The sequence below is a fragment of the Rhinolophus hipposideros genome, assembly GCF_964194185.1.
Source record: "Rhinolophus hipposideros genome assembly, chromosome: 1".
Classification (NCBI taxonomy): Eukaryota; Metazoa; Chordata; class Mammalia; order Chiroptera; family Rhinolophidae; genus Rhinolophus; species Rhinolophus hipposideros.
Window position 1 is genome coordinate 51,434,047 of NC_138047.1, and position 17,998 is coordinate 51,452,044.

Genomic DNA, 17,998 nt, shown 5'->3' on the forward strand with positions numbered 1-17,998 from the left:
TTTTAATATTTTCTTGTTTTTAAAAATGGTGATTTACCAAAATGTCAAACAGATAGTGAATAAACTCAATAGAACACATTTCATATTGGCATCTCCTTTTAAGTCTATTAGCCCAAGGTGGGTTAATAGCTACACATAATTGAAGTTTTGTTTAGATTCTTTGAAAAACTTGTGGATTTGATGGGTATAATGAGTAGAAAGATGAACAAGTCTTATGTAAAATAAATGGCTACCCACATTGATAATGCTTTGGTAGGCTGGTCATCAGTGGCAACACTGATTAAGCATTTATGGGGCCCAAGTCTATTTTAAACCACTAGGCACTATGGTGACAAAACCATTTTAGAATCTAGAAACGATTCAGTCCCCCTTATAGAGGAACCTGCATTTCACATAGTTAAAGGGCTCAAGGCAAGACTTTATAATCTATTTAATAATGTTCCACAGACCTTGAATATATTACCGCAGCTGTTTTCCCAGCTGCTGATGACAACCTAACTTGCCTGTTCAGTGATGGACCCTGACGGTCTCCTAGTTTTCAGGGTTTTAAAATAAAATGACAGGGACCTTGAAAACCCATTTAAATCCTTTCCTCTCTCTGGCAGAACTACATGCTGACCATTCCAACCAGATGAAACTGCCTCCTGTTTTGATGTACTAGCCCGGAGACTCCATAACCTTTCATCGGGCAGCCACCGAGGGCAGACTTCCGGTGGCAATTCCATCCCTCACTGCAGGACCCTGACATTCGGGATTCGAAGCCCGCTTTCTTTCCTGACGGCCGAGAAGCGGCTCGGAGCGCTCTGCCACGGCTCACCAACGCGGTGGACAGGCCTCGGTTGGCCTGGAGGCTGCAGCCGACTCGCGGGGCGTGGCCCGGGGCTGCCAAGGTGTCCAGCAGGTGAGGGTCCGGCGGCCGCGGCCCGAGGGCCGCAGTGGGTACGCGTCGCTCTCGCGAGAGTTCGCGGGGTGGGGGCCGAGGGGTCCGGAGAGGAGGCGGCGAGGGGTAGGGGTAGCTGCGCGGCGGCCGCGGCGGCCGTTCTCCAGCGCGAGCGAGCGGCCTTTTCCCCGCCTCCTTTTCCTTCCCCTCCCATTGAGTGATTCAAGCCGTGCGCTTCCCACTTCCGCCCCCTCCGCCAGTGGAAGTGGCGAAGCCGAACAAGTTGCTGCGGCCGAATAGCCGGCGCTCCCCTCCTCCTCCTCCTCCTCTCCTTTCTCTTTTCCTCCTCTTCCCTGGCTACCGCCGTCGTCGCCCCGACGCCTCGCGACCGCCGAGCCCGCAGCCCACGCCGCGGCCGACATGAGCTTCTTGTTGTGAGTAGCCAGGCCCCGCGCGCCGGCTTTGTTCGGGCGATGTGGGCCGCGGGCCCCCGCCCGCCTCGCCCCGCGCTGCCCGATCGGGTGTCCGGCCGGGTGGGTCTCCGAGCTGCCCCGAGCGCTCGCGCTACCTGACCGCCGCCTCCCCGGCCCGCTTCGAGCACGTGTGGAATCCACCGGCACGCAAGGAGGCTCCTTTTCCCTGGACCCCAAGTCCCGACAAACCCCGGCCTGGTGTCCACAATTCTCCATCACCCCAACCTCTCCCTCCGCTCTTCTCTTGGGCTTGTTGTTTGCACGCTCAGCGAAGATACCTCCTACTCCCTGGCATGACCCGTATCCGGACTCGTACCCGGTCTCCTGTCTGTCTTGCCTGCCCACTGCCTTTTTCTGGGTCCCACGCACAGAAGAAGAGCGTTGTACTTTCCCCCCTCACTCCAGGACCCTTTTAACGTCCCCTCTTAGGTTTCAGGAGTGGGTAGTTGGGGTGACCAGTCCTGTGGATGTGTAACACTTAACGTGGCTGTTTACGGGTCAGGATCCCCTGGTGACAGCCTGGGGTCTTGGGGTCTAGAGCAGCTCCTTGCTTCCCTAAGGCTTGCTTCCCTGAAGAATACGGGCTTTATCTGTTCAGAAAGCCACCAAATAGGGTCTGGGTAGTGTGTCCTGGTTTGATTAAGTCCACTGGGAAGTTGTTTTTGCAAATCATTTGTAAATGCCAACTTGACGTCACATTTAGTGCTGGTTGTTAGTTCACTTATCGTTTTTTTCCAGACGTGTTGGGGGCGGGGATATGGGCCTAAAGATGGAATGGCCAGATGAGAGTCTAGAGAGAGGCAGCAGTAACTGAAAACAGGACCTTACATCCTGGGGAATTCGTCTTTTGAAGACTTCCTTCTGATTCACCTGTGCTTAATCTGTGGTTTAGAAAGCTAATAAAAACACGAAGACAGAAACCCACCCCATACACTCCTTTACTATTGTGGAGAAAATAGCATTTAAACATTGTTTTCTGTTCTGAGTCTCTTCCTTCCCCACCTCCCGTAATGTTTAGTCATCACATTGGCACCTGAGTCCTGAGAATTTAACCCTTATTTTCACTTGCTCATACGTATGTAGAATATTAATCCTTTCTAGGGTGTTGAAGCAAAACCAAGCCATCAAAGAAGGCTAACCGGCAGGTAGACTTGCTAATAATATTTGTAATATGCATAGAGTGACTGGTGGGCCTGGCCTTGGTCATCCTACCTAACACGTCTGAGCTTCTGAAACTTCTTTTTTAGGCTCATCCTGGAAGTTGATTCTGAGTTTGTCAAGTGGTGATAGATGAGAGAACTGAGTGACTTTATGAAAGTCTTTGTATCCTGTTTTAGTTTGAATCAACATATCCAGACGTCTCAGCTTGACGTATCTCACTTTGAGTGTATTTTACATTGCTGATGTTTGATTTCTTCAAGAACTTAAAAGCTATCTTTGAAATAGCAATATAGGTGATATCTGTGACTCCTGTTGATGGGCTTGTGTGTTTTGGAACTCGGCTAAATTGACTGAACCAGGGAAGAACCATATTTGGCTGAAACTAGGGGATGGACAAAGTTTCAGTGATATTTTCTGAATACAAATACAATAGTACTCTATTTTTACATGTCTCAGTATTTAATAATTACAGAAATGCAATGGATAAGTTCATTTTCTCCTGAAGCATATTTAGCTAACAAATATCTTGACATAACTAATATACTCCTATGTAGCGCATTAGAGTGTATTATTTGGGGCACAGTTTTTCAGTCAGTTCACTCGTAATAGTTAATATATACTCAACATATTTAGCCTGACCATCCAAAAAAGTTAACATTTTTCGTTTTGGTTTTTTTCACTAGTAGTTTCAAATCTGAAGGGAAGACCTCATAGAAATAATTATCAGAAGTGAAAGAATAAAATTTTGGTTATTTCATCTATTTGTTATTTGGTATAGTTTCCTGAATGTTATTTCTGTACCAACAAATGAGCAGGAAAAAAATCAAGAGTTGCAATTTTGGAGTTAAATAACAAATATGTTCCTCCAGTTCTTGGAAGCTTACTTGTTAAGTCTACTATAAATGGATGGAACCGAGGAAATAAGAGCAATATGTGATAGGGTTATAAAGGTGATGACTCATAACTCTTGGGAGCTTTAAGACAGAAGGAAAGAATTTTGATTAAAAAAACATCATTCATTGTGCCAGGCACTGATGTAGGCACTGGATATCATTTGTGAACAAAATGGATAAAAATTCGTGCATTAGTGGAGTGTATATTCCTGTAAGTGACCATAAACATCAAACATCAGTAAATTATATAATATGGTAGGAGGTCTTAAAATGCCACGGAACAAAGTAGAGTAGAGTAAGGAGGTTTTTTGATAGGATGGTGAAGTAGATTAGATAATTCCCAGAGGGTGTCCAGATCATCTGCAGCAGTGATACCTTTGTGTAGCTTTTGTACAAATGCTCAGAATAAATTTGCACTGCATATGTAGATCTGACTGGGACAGAACTTTGGTTGTGCCTGTGTATCTTCAAATTAAGCTAAATTCCCAGATGATGCATCCGGGAACTTCACAGGAACCTAATTTAACTTTGTAGACTCAAATCTAAACACCACCTCAGCACCTGCTGTGTGCTAGGCATTGTACAAGATGTGGGACTACAGACATGATAGTTTATAAGTAGTCATCTGTAATAGATGCGACAGTCATGGGGTCCAAAGGATATGGAGCAGTTTGTTCTGTTTGGGCTGGAGGAACCTTTCATGAAAGATATGATGGCTATTTAATGGAAGGTATAACAAGAGTTCTCTAAAACAAGATGGAGAAACAGGAGATTTCAGTTAAAGGAAACAGCATGGAGGCATGAAATTGCCTATGAATTCTCCATTTTCAGGTTTGTACTAGAGGCTGTAGAATTTTGAAGCTAGATGGGATTTAGTAACATAGCTTACTCACCATTTTTGCTAAAGTGACAAAATCACCAACTTTAGGTTACTGGCTTAATTATTGGCCTGGGTAGAATAGGAACACAAGTCTCTTGACTTAAGGTTTTTCCTTGCTTGATATTTTATACATATAAAATTCAGGGAAATTTAGGATCAGAGTGAGCTCTTAACAGTCGTTCTAAAGGTGTGTTGAGTGTTCTTTATGGTTCTAGCACTTATAAATTACAAGTCATTTCTGGCTGATGGAATCCCACAGAAACATTTGACTTGGAAAAGACCAAGATGTAATGTCCTAATGGAAGACTACATGGTTGGAAAAGAGTTAAAACAAATTTGGTTAACTTTAAAATGAAAGCGTGTTGGAAAGGTTTAGGGATGTGAATGAATATAAACCAAGTTTATTTCTATAAAGAAAGAAACAATGAGATAGGCTGAGGAAGAAAGGAAGGAAATAATTATTGAGCATTATGCTGAATAACTCATTTGTCTTTTCAAAAGAATAGCAATTTAGGAGACAGGGTTTTAGCTGTGTTTAATGTGTCTGTCTCTGTCTATCTCCCTTTTCTACCTCTTTTATCTCCCTCCTCCTTCTCCCCGCTATGTTTTTCCAGCATGTTTGTTTTCTAGCAAATGATTTAACTGGTTTTAGTGTCTTTACCTGTAAAAGATGATGATGATGATGATGATGATGATGATGATGATGATGATAGCTGGCTAAATGCTATGTGCCAGGCATTAAGTGCTTTAAATCATTAACTCAGTTCAATAACTTCCAGGAAACCTCATTTTACAGGTGAAGAAACTGGCAAAGAGGTTAAATGATTTGTCCAAAATTATGTAGGGAGTCAGTGGTATAGTTGGCAGTGTAGATGCAGAGAGCTTGCTTCATACTGCGTAATCTATAATTGATAAAATTATATTAATATAAAAAGGTAGCATTTAGATAGGTCTTGTTTTTAAGAGAAATCTTAGGTTACTAGGTATTAATATTGTACTGCTGGGATTATTTTTAAGGGTCACCAAGAATATGATAGTGGAAGAGAAAACAGAAACCTTTAAATCTAAATAATACTTTAAAATTATTTTTTATTTTCATTTTTGTGTAAAAATAATACACGATGGAGAAATCACAAAATATTGATAAGAAAAGGAAATAAAAATTACTCATAATCACACCTTCAGAGATAACTTTTGTTTTTGCAGTATAACTTCTTAATCTTTTCTGTCGCAGTTTTGTTTGTGTGTATTTAAAAATATACAAATGGATCCCTACTGTACATAGACCAGGTTTTTCATTTGTAAATTTTTTATGTCAGTAGATATACTTCTGCAACTTTTTTTTTTTTTTTTTTTTAAAGATTTTATTGGGGAAGGAGAACAGGACTTTATTGGGGGGAACAGTGGAACAGTGTGTACTTACAGGCCTTTTTTCCAAGTCAAGTTGTCCTTTCAGTATTAGTTCAGCTTCAAGTTGTTGCCCTTTCAGTCTTAATTGTGGAGGGCACAGCTCAGCTCCAGGTCCAGTTGCCATTGCTAGTTACAGGGGGCAGAGCCCACCATCCTTTGCGGGACTCGAGGAATCGAACTGGCAACCTTGTGGTTGAGAGGACGTGCTCCAACCCAGCCATCTGGGAGCTCAGTGGAAACTCAGCTCAAGGTGCCATGTTCAATCTTTAGTTGCAGGGGGCTCTGCCCACCATCCCTTGCAGGATTCGAGGAACTGAACTGGCAACCTTGTGGTTGAGAGCCCACTGGCCCATGTGAGAATCGAACCGGCAGCCTTCGGAGTTAGGAGCATGGAGCTCTAACCGCCTGAGCCACCGGGCCGGCCATGCAACATTTTGAATGGCTGTTGTCCAAGTGTTATCATAATAGTTTTGTTATCTGACAACCTGCTTTAATATGTTAGGCTTTTGGTGGGGTAAAGGGAGTGAAAGTAAGTATAGTCATATTTGCAGAACTATAATTTTGGGAATTGCAGATACATGGCTGGCCTTAGTTTACTTTTCCCATCTGATAGAGGATTACTTCTGTTTTATATTACTGAGTGCAAAATAATTACTATGATTATTTGATCATTATTGACTTCTTCTTCCTTGATGTAGTTGCAAAGTTTCTGTACCTTTGGAGTTTCTGATACATGAAAGCATATGGGATACTTCAGTTGTATATTTGATTAGGAGTATTGAGGCAGAATAGCTATGTGTTAACTTCTTGAAAAAAATGAAAAAATAGTACCCATTAGGATGTTAAATTGCGCCCTATAGAGAACTTTTAAAAACTCTTCTTCTCACATTTCCATTTTTTTAAATTGAGATGTGGTTGGCATAACATTATATTAGTTTCAGGTGCACAACTTCCATTTTTGTTTTTTGATCAATTAACTAACTTAAGGCCAACTTTTACAACATTGGATTAAATTATAAGTGTAGCTGTGAAACCTACCTGTTCATTTGCAGAAGTGATTTTCAAGTTTCATTTTGAAACATTTTCAAATTTTTAGGAAGTTTCAAAGAACAGCACAAAGAACTCCTACATAGTCTTTATGCAGAGACCCCATTTAGTTTCATCAGCTGCTGCAGTAATGTCATCTTCAGCAAAACGATCCAGGCATGAATCATGTGTTACATGTAACCAGTTTTGGATCTGCAGCCTTCTTCCAACTGAAATATTTCCTCAGTTTTTCCTTGACTTTCAAGACCTTTACATTTTTGAGGATTACAGGTCAGTCAATTTGTAGAATATCCCTCAGTTTGAGTTTGTCTGATGTATCCTTGTGGATAAACCTGATCAAGCATTTGGACAGAAATATCACAGAAGTGATGCATGTTTTTCTTACAGCATTGTATCGGGTGCATATGATGTATGCTTGTCATTATTGGATGTGATTCTTTGGTTAAAGGATCAAGATTCTCTAGTGTAAAGTTACGTCTTTTTTCTCTTTGTAATTAATATTTTGTGGGGAGGTGTTTTGAGGCTATGTAACTGTCCCACCTCTCATTCCATCCAGTAGTTTTACTGTCCCATGATGTTTCTTGTCTGAATTATTTCTGTGGTGGTTGCCACTGTATCATTGGCAGTCTGTCATTGCTTTTACATTCACTTGACATTTTTGTTGTATGGAAGAACTTACTCTTTCCATTTATTTGTTTTATTTTTTTATATCAGTAGGGGCACATGGATTCCTATTTTATTTAATGAGTTATAATCTGTAACTACCATTATTTATTTTGGTTTTCAAATTGTCTCCGTTTTGGCTAGTGGCATCCCTGTCTAGCTTCTGTGTCCCTTTGAATTGCGCCTGTCTTTCTCTGAGCATTCCTTACTGGCACAACCATGTGTTCCAGATTTATCGTATATATTTTCTCTGCCCCAACCATGGAACTCGCTGTTTCTCTGAGTGCTTTGATTCTGTTCTGTGGAGAATAGTATTTGGAAACCAGAATCTAGGTGATAGGTGTGCATATTACTACAGATGTGTTGCTGTTCCAGGCCCTCTCATTGGACAGTGCTAGAAAATACCTACCTCTATATATCTATCCATATATTTTGAATGAGTTTACACCAGTTTCTGCAATTCTGAGTCAGTAGCACAAGGATCATTCTAACCTCCTTCCTTTACATATTTTTTAGTTTCTTCTTTGTCAGTGAGAAACCTGACTCCTATTATCCTCGATACACTTACTTACCTAGACCTCTGTATATAGCCATTTTCCAAACCCTATCTGGCTACCCTCCTGTGGCTCAAGAACAGCAACCGTTACTGTTGACCTGAGCATGTGTGGGCCTGCTGCAGCCATATTAACGGTGAAACAGGCTGTGATTCCCGCTGTGTATAGTATGAGTGTGCCAGCAATCTAATTTTTTTCCCCAATGAATCCTGTGTTTAGGACCAGTACCTCAGAGATATTGGGAGAATTAGAGATACTGAATATAAAAGGCCTAGCTCAATAAATTTTAGTTCTGTGCAGTAGTGATACCTAGTTCATTATCAATATCTCAACAGTCGATAACTATGATTGTTAATAGCTATTTTATATAAACACATTAATCATTTCTGATTACTGAAACCAGAACCAGTTTCTGTGGGTTTGTTATCATATGTATCAGTGCTACTTTGATTTTCCAAGGAGTTTGAAGAAAAAAAATATGGGTTTGAAGATAAGCAAATACTATTTGGCTAATAGTTATTAGTCTAAGTCCTTCATAGCCAAGTAGCCTTATTATTATTATTGTTTGAAAGGTTGAATTTTTCTTTATTGCTACCATTATTTCTGCCTAAGTCATTTTGTGGTTCTGAAATTGAAGTTTGGTGAGAATAGTTTAATAGCTGTAGTGTTGGGTATTAGAAGGAATATGTTTTGTGTGTTTCTTTGTAGAAATAGATAATGGTATAACTTAAATACTTTTTTAGTATTCAGTTGTAAACATGAATAATGAAGTAGGAGCAGTAGGGGTGAAAGTCTTTACTGGCCACTTTTCTGGGATCTCAGTGCTCAGATCATGTTCCAGACAGATGAGCCCCAGCATGACCTTTGTGCTCTAGAAAATCTGCTTGTTTGCTAGTTTTAGATTTAACTACTGAAATAGCTCTTTGTTTAAGAACTCCCTGTGGGTATATTTTTACTCCCGTGTGCCTGATTCCATTCTCCATAACCCTTCCCCACACCCAGCCAAATATTCAACCTACTCTCCTATTTTTAACTCTTAGAAATTGTACTTTTGAGTCAGTGAAGAACAAACCAATTTGTCAAAACTGAATTCTCTTTGGGCTGGCCCTGTGGCTCAGGTGGTTGGAGCACAGTGCTTCTAAAGCTGTGGTCTCCAGTTGGATTTCCACGTGGGCCAGTGAGCTGCGCCCTCTACAGCTAAGGTTGTGAACAACAGCTCTCCCTGGAGCTGGGCTGTTGTGAGCAGCCGGAGGTTGGCGTGAGCGTCCGTGGGCTGCCATGTGCTGCTCTGAGCTGGTGAGCGGCTGACCAAAGATCGACTGTTTCAAGACCTTCTGTTTCAGCCCGGGGGGAGCGCAAGGCTCATAATACCAGCGTGGGCCAGGGAGCTGTGTCTTACACAACTAGACTGAGAAACAATGGCTTGAACCAGAGTGGGGGTGGAGGTGGAAGAAAGGGGGGAAAAAGACACCATCTGAACCCAAGCACAGCATTGTTCTGAGGACTGATGCTGTGTCTCCAGTCTCTTCAATCCTTTAATCAACCCTTTGTCAACACTGTCAATTTTTAATTTGGGAAATGGCAAGTTGTCAAGAATTGAAATAATTTTCCCAAATTATAGTTATAGCCAAACTATACCAAAAAATATAATTCTAAGTGACTAGATATTTGGGAACCAAAATGTGCCTCAATTGAACTGTATTTAGCTTTATCTCAAGTGGGAACATATTTGTAAGGTGTTGGGACTGTATTGTCTAGTGATAACTATAGTTTCTAGTGCTGTCTTTGTCGTTGTTATTTTTTAATATCATTTAACATTTAGAGAAAAGTACCACTGTCATTTTACATAGCAACATTGGGAGGAAGGGCTGTTCTTGGCCCACTGGTGACAGAAGGCCAGCCCCAGAACTGAGGAGATCAGTATCTGTACATAACTGTAACTCTTGAGAAGTCCGCTTTAGACTCTTAAAGTGTGGAGCTTGGGCATCTCCAGAAGCATGTTAGAATTTTGCATGAATGTAAGGTTTCAGGCCCCAATCTTTGAATTAGAACTCATTTTAATAAGATGAAAAGCACCTTCAAGTTTGAGAAGCTTTAGATAATGGTAAGTGGATGGATAGCTGTATATTGAGTTAAGTGATTCCAAATAAAGTAAAGAAAAATAACACTACCTCATCCTTGAGAGACTCTGTAAGTCCCTGACAAAGATTCTTTGCTTGATCCAACTTTAGTGAGGTTCTTGAACCTTCTTCTAGGCCCATCTGTGCACTTCCTTGTAAAGTCTAGTTTTAGCAAGAAACCTGCTAAGCATTACAACCAGACCCACCCCTCCCACCCCCCACCCCGATATCTGATCAGCTGCTTCTTCCTCCACCATCCCCCAGGTGATTGATGTCAGATCACCCTGGCCTATTTTCAGTCAGAATCCTGTTACCCTGTTAGGTCAGTTTAACCAGAACCCCCCCTTACCCCCAATTTACCCCCAGTGTTTCCTCTTAATAATTTTCTATCCACTCACCCCTATCCCCTGCTATAAGTTCCTACTTGCCCATGCTGTGTTTGGAGTTGAACCCGGTTTCTCCCCCCCACACTGGAGACTCCCATTGCAGCGGTCCCTGTACCTATCTCACTGTTCCTGAGTAACTTCGGCCTCACCATCTTTAACATGTGTCAATGAATATTTTTTTTTCTTTAACAGCCATCAAGGAGGTTAAGTTACCTGGTTGTCTTTGCGTACTTATAATTATTTATAATTCTTATTTAAGGTATTTCCCCTCTTTCATAGGGCTTGTTCAATATTTTATTTCTCAGCATGTTAGTACATTGCTTGGCAAATATTTTCTCTCTCTCATACATACACACACACACACACACACACACACACACACCGGGGGTGCCAAAAAAAATGTATATAGGTGGACACTGGTCAACATTGCTCAAGCAGTAGTTCCCCGTATCAGAAGTGTATGGATCCTGAAATTATGTAATTTCATTAACAATTGTCACCTCAATAAATAAATTAAAAAAAAAAAAAAAGAAGTGTATGGACACTGCTGGTAACCACTTTGAGCACCTCTTATAGATTCAGGAGTCAAACGTGATTTGTATTCATCGTTTGTTATCAGTTTATATTGAATATTACAATTTTAATACAGTTTTCTTGTCGTAAAATGTGTATACATTTTTTGACACCCTCTGTATTTTGTTTTTTTTTCTATATACTTATTACTCTTATACTTATTACTCTTTTATCTTCAAACACTCCCCAGTTAACCTTGGAATACATTCAGATTCTTTGATTTTATCATCTTGAATAAGTGTCTGTTGGAGCTTTCTGACCTGCTCCAGTCTGTATTGGTTGATGTTATCTAGTCTGGCTGTATAGCTGTTGTTTTTGGAATCTCCCTTCACCTTCATTCTGGGGAAACCCTTTGCATGGCTCTTGGTTTGGATTTTCTGTTTTGTGAATTTCATGTGCTCTCTCTTGGCTTATTTCTTATTTTGGTGGGGACAAATTCTCTAAACAATCCTCAGACACACTATGTGTAATGTAAATATTTTGAGACTCTGCGTATCTAGAAATACATTCTGTCTTCATACTTGATTGTTATTATGTTAGAGTCTAGACCTTTAGGTTGTAAATAATTTCCTATAGAATTTTAATTTTAATTTATAAGGGATCTAAGCGCCAGTTGTTGAGAAATTCCAGTGCCTTTATGATTCCTAATTCTTTGAATGAAACTTGTTTTTTACCTTTGGACTATTATAGGGTCTTCTCTGTATTATTCTGGAATTTAATAATGGCGTCTTTTGGTGTGGGTCTGTTTTCATCAACCGAGTTGGAGGTCTCTCAATCTAAAAAGGCATTTTTAATTCTGGGAAAATTTCCTGGTTTATTTCCTTGATAAAGTATTTTCTTAATAAAATATTTTCTTGTGTTTCTGTCATATCTTTTGGAATTCCTATTACTTGGGTATTATACCTTATATAGACTGGTCCTTGATTTTCTTTTTGTTCTTTCCCATCTCTTTGTTATTTTATGCTTTGTGTTCTGAGAGATTACTTCTGTTTTATTTCTGTTGTTTCTGTTATGATTTTCATGTCTGTTACTATTAAAAAAAAATTTCGAGAGTCCTGTGTAGTTTTGTGTGTGTGTGTGTGTGTGTATGATTCTTATTTCATGAAGCGATATGTTTTTCCTATCACTGAAGACATAAGTAGTTTCTTTTGGAGGCATGGCATTTTTATTCTTCTGCATTGTTTATCCTCCAAGTTGCTTTTGTCCTATCTTGGTGTCTTATTTCATGTTAGAGGGTTTTCTCAAGTACCTGGTAACCCTTTGCTTTCTGCTTCTAGGACAACTGAAAAACTAATTGTAATCTCTGTGTACATATGTGTTTGGAGGTTATGTCAACTGAGTTTTGCTGAAGGGTGAAATCATTAGGCTGTTTCCTTGAAGAAGTCCTAGAATAAAAATCTTTCTAGGTCTTTAAATGTGGTGTGGTCAGATTTGCCAGAAAAAAAGCTCTTCTGGTCTTTGCTTGGAGATTATTCTCCTGGCTGCAAGGTTTCATAGATCCTGCAGGGGAGGAAGGAGGAAGGCTAGGAGTATCAACATTGAGTTTTCAAACTCACCTCATCCTCCGGTGTTGAGCACGATGCATCTGTTTGCACCTGTGGCTGTATCCCCAGTCCCGACACCCTCTCTCATTTGCCCTCTTCATAGAATAAACCTTTACCCTCTAGTCTTTTCTCAGGATGGGGGAGTACAGAAGCCCATTGAGTAGATTGCATATGGCTCTGGGTGTATAACTCCTTCTTAAATAGTCTGTGAAAGTCTTGTACCGTCTTCCTCCCACTTCCAGAGTATCCTACTAATTCCTGAACCTTTTGTGGGATCTGTGGTGTAAATTGGGTTGCTTTTAGGATTAGGTTTCCTTAGGTGTATTAATTCAGTTATTTATCTACTTCCTAATTTCCAAAATTTTGTTGTCATCTCCTTTTTCATTCACTTTGTCCTTATGGGATTATGTGTGTGTTTTTTAAATCACTTTAAGTAGGGAGTGGAAGCTAATGTGTATTTTCAGCTCACCATCTTTAACCATCACTCTTCAAAATAGTCTTCTTGTAAGTACTAGTGCACTTTATTGCTATATTCTGTTAAGCATCCACAATTGTGTAGTGTCTGAGTGAAAGGAAATTATGTCACTGTCTTAAACTACTTTGTTTTTTGAGTTGTCTTTGTTACTGCAATGTATTAGTCGGTAGTGAGGCTAAAAGTTCTTTTCCAATTGACAGTTCAATAACTCATTTTTACAAGAAAACATTAACCCAAATTTGAGCTGAAAGGAAATATCTTTTATTTATTAGTACTCTTTACTGATATTCCAGATTATTCAGGTTATGCTTCTGAGGTATGCTTTAGCAAATCTCATTTAAACCTTTAATGCCTTTGACCGTACTTATTGGTTAAAATTTATCTCCAAATCAGGAATGATTTTTATTTTATTAAAAATAAACCAATTAGCTGCATTTGAACTTAGATTTAAAGGAGAAAATGATTAACTTTTATATTCATGTTTCCAGTATCTTCCTCCAGTTTCAGTAAATAAAAGAAACAAAGGCTTTTCCCATTTTCCAGGACACTATCAGTTTTTATAGGCGTCAACATGGGCTTCTTTATTTTCTTAAGAATATTAATTTAATTAATTGAATTTCTTATAAATGCCATGGTCTTAAACTTTCATATAAATTATGCTACAAATATGATTAAAGCTTTTGTTGGAGTCACTGTTTAACAGAAAAAGAATAAGCCATAGAATATAAACTATAGATTTTTTTCATTGAATAAAGGACCGGTACTTACTTATCCTGAATGCCTGTGTAGTTTTATCCAAGAGTACATCTATAGGATTAGAAAATAAATGTGGAGCTCATCAGAAAAATTAATGTTGCCATAATAGCTGGAGAGAAAGGAGACAGATTAGGACAGGAGTTCTGTATCTGAGTTTATGAACAGGTTTTAGCACCTCCCTGATTCCTGTATGCAAAATATTACGTCTCTAGAGAAGAGATTCATAATGTCTTTCAGATTATCAGAGGCTCAAAACAGATTAAGAACTAGAGGCAAAAAGGTCAGTAAAGAAAAAACTTGTGTAAGTATTAACATCATGGGAGCTATTTCCATATTATGTAGGTCAGAGGTAAATCTTAGTAGGTTCAAGTTTATTGCTTTATTTTTCTGTTTTTTTGTTGTTGAATTATTATTTACAAACAGTGAAATGCTCAGATCTTGAATATTACTTCAATTAGTCTAGACAAATGTATGTGAGTATACACGTCTGTAACCCACGTTCCTTTCAAGACCCAGAACAGCATTTTCTTCACCTCAGAAGGTACTTTAACTCTTTTAAGTAAAATCAAAGGTCATTCTTTGTGCGTCTTTGATAAAAGGACACACTTCACATAGTTTTAGAGATTCCATTAGCTAAATGAGTAGCTCGGCCTTTATAGAGGAGGAATAGTCTACTATTGCCTACTGTTTGTACTTGCTGCTAATTTTTGCCCATTGAACAATACAATTTTGATGATCCTTTAGGTGAGCAAAGCACTGGAATGACAATTAGTACCTCAACTCCTAGGTTCTCAATTCTTACAGTTTGTTAATCCTGTTCCTCACTTATCTACAGTGATGAATCAACATCTGATATAATATAGTAAGTGAAAGAGTTTTTAATAAAGTTTCATGAAGGTAGTAGTTCAAGGAATTGCAACTTTAAAAAATATCAACAATTATCAGTTGTTAGTGTATTACAAAGTAGCTTCTGAAAAAAATAACCCACATGAATAAGACATATAATATCTATCCCTAAAATGGACACGTTAAGAGGCGAGATAGACACGTTAACACACAATTCTCATGGTTTGGCACATACAGTAACAGAAGACTGTACAGAGTACAGCAGTACCTGGAAGAAGGCACAGTTAAATCTTTAGAGGATGGTCAGGAGCAGTATCCCTGAGCTTTTCGTGTGCAGATAATTGAGAGGATCAGTTATAACAAGCGATAACTTCTGATTTTCCATTTGTCAGTACCTTTAATGAACCTTCAAGTGGATAGAGACTATTCCAGATTTGTGGGGCCTTTCTTGAGAAAATAAATTAAAAAATATGAATACAAAATTAGTTAGCAAAGTATTTAGAATGAGAAAAAAAATCACAATTTACCAGTTTAATAAAGCATACGAAGTGAATGACTGTCGCAAAATAGAGAAAAAATGACATTTTCATTAGTTAACTGCCTGATAGCCCTTAATACTTTTTTGCTTAATACTTTTTTGCTTACATTTTTTGATTACATACTTTTTGACGACTTCTTATGTCAACATTTGTAAAATAGTTTGTTTTCTATAGAGAGAATTGTTTTTTATAGAGAGAATAAAAAGAGTATTTACTTTTCCCCCTAATATGGCTGATCAAAATGTGTTTATTATTATTCATAGCTTAGAAAAGTTTTGGATTCACAACTCATTTGATTGGTAATGTCGTGTAATATTTTAAGATTGTTGTCAGATTAGGGGAATCTCTAATAAGTCTCTTCCATATATGAAGTACAGTGTTCTTACATCTGAGCCAGTACTGTGTGGAGCACGTATCCAGATAACTCTGGTCCTGCACATTAGCATAAATGGCACCAGATAAGGCCGTGCTGGGGTGGGTGGGATATTCTTGGAATTCATTCGTGTATCTATCACTAGTCTGGAAGTGACAGTAAAGTACATGTACCGAGGAAACTGGAACTACATGTATCCCCTACTCCACTTCACTTTAGCCAAATACCCAGTATACCACATTAACCAAAGAGAAAGTGTGTTGGAGGGGGGAGTTAGAGCAGCAGTCTTAACCAATTGCAGTTAGCTTACTCTGCAATTCTTATGAAAACACATGAGCACGGGAACACATTGTTAGGAGTCCTAGTGTCTTGGAAGGGACCCTGCCATTGATGATCCCTGAAGTTTAAAGTGTTAACGTTATGGTAAATCCAATTGTACAGTCTTGTGCTGTAATTTTATGCTTGGATGATTCCATTTGTTCAATTGTACTACTAACTGTTAGTTTACTCATAGTATGTGTACTAATATGCATGTTCTGGTATGTACTGTGCTACTTACATCTACTATAACGGGGCCTGTTTGTATAAGCTGAGGATACAGGCTTAGCAAATGTTGACCGAACATTTGCTTTACCTTACCATTTTTGACCTGAAGTCTTTTATCAGTTTAGCTCAGCAAACATTGAAGGTCTGTTCTGACCTAGACCTTCTGCTGGGTTCAGGAGATATTAACACAGTGATGGCTTGGAAACAGTCCTTGCCTGTGAGAGACGCATGTTGCATTGCGAAATAGGACGCATGATAGTGTCCTGTACGAGCACAAAGAAGGCATCCTTACCCAGCTTAGGGTATCAGGGAAGCTTCCTGAGGAAAATGGTTCCTGAATTAATTCCCTAGGGATGTCTAGACAGCCAGTGGAAAAAAGTATGAGATAAGGAGGAATAGTCTCCATCTGTTTTTAACTTTGTGGGTTTTTTTCCTAGTCTGGCTTGCTTTTATTATAAGAATTTAATTTCAAAGCATTTAGACCACAAAACTGCTATGTCATTGATTGCATTGAATGCCTACTATGTTACCGCTTTATATTTATGGGCAAATCTTTGCCCTAGTGTTGAGACCTGTATCTGATGTAAAGATTGTTCCATTATTACCGAGGCTGCAGACTTGGTCTTTTATTGCTCCCTTTGTAATGGGCTGCAGTTGGGATTAAATGCCAACAGAAATTCTCTTTTTACCTTGAGGGGAAAAAAAAGTAATCCTATTACAACAAGGCAATGCATGTTAATTTTTAAAGTATGGTTCAGTTATTTTAAACTATGAGAGAAAATTGCAATGTATTCAGTTATTAAAAATATAAAAACTACCTCCTTTCTTTCTCTCCCCTCCCATAATGAGAGGAATACACTTGCTTAGAATTGCTGAAATGTCTTGCTTTGATTGACCTGTTTATTAGCAGGTCAGGAGTGTAAATGACCTGAGACTGAAAATGAAATTTTGGTGTCAAGGTTAGGAAATATCCCCAGTTCATCTGTTACTTACTGCAGTTAAAATCTTTTAGATTTGTTGCACCAAAGAAAGATGGATCAATTCCTTCCTTTGATATTGAGAACAACTGTTCCTTGAAATAAGAACAAGATTTTTCTCCTCTTTCACTTTATTATTTAAGATAACTAAACACTTATTTAGGTATCTGTTATGTCCCAGGTTCTGTGTTAGGTACTGGGGCTTAATGATAACTAAGACATAATCCATATTCTTGAGTAACTCACAATATAGTGAAAGAAAGAAAGAAAGAAAACGTAGACAAATAAGCTTGAGTAGGTAATGTCTTAAGCTAACCCTTTATGGATCAGTATTGTAGAAGTATGGGAGGAGGATTGCTATGGTATGAATGTGTCCTCCCAGATTCATATGTTGGAATCCTAATGCCAAATGTAATGGTACTAGGAGGTGGGGCCTTTGGGAAGTGATTAGGTTATGAGGGTTCCACCCTCATGATTGGGTAGTGCCCTTATAAAAAAGACCCCACAGAGTTTCTTAGCCCCTTCCATCATAGGAGGATGCAGTGAGGAGTGGGCAGCTGGCAACTTGGAAGAGTACCCCACAGTGCTGGCACCCCAATCTTGGATTTCCAGCCCCCTACACTGGGAGAAATAAATTTGTTTATAAGCAACCCGGTCTGTGCTATTTTTGTTATAACAGTCTGAATGGATTAAGACAGGGATAAAGTGAGGATTGGTGTTTTATTTGCACACATGTGCATGTAAAAGGGCTTATATGTATAGTCATTCATTCATTTATTCAGTCATTCATTCATATAATGCACATTTGTTGTGTGACACCTACCTCAAACCTAAGGTGCTTTAAATTCATTCATTTAATTGTCATAATGGTCCTGCAAAATTGGTGCTATCTCCAGTTTTTT

At 39.0% G+C, this 17,998-nt stretch overlaps 1 protein-coding gene across 2 annotated transcripts in view; it reads left to right on the top strand.

The window, feature by feature from the left end:
• The first annotated feature begins 722 nt into the window (after positions 1-722).
• MOB1B (MOB kinase activator 1B) overlaps positions 723-17,998 on the top strand; it is a 48,540-nt gene continuing 31,264 nt past the window's right edge. Inside the window, exon 1 of one of the 2 annotated variants that reach the window (XM_081057461.1) lies at positions 723-901. Coding sequence is in view for 1 of the 2 variants with exons in the window: in XM_081057460.1 (XP_080913586.1) it covers positions 1,301-1,314 (14 nt within the window). In the remaining variant the exon portion in view is untranslated. Of the gene's footprint in view, positions 902-971; positions 1,315-17,998 lie in introns of those variants that run through there. The other variant, XM_081057460.1, reaches the window with a different exon arrangement.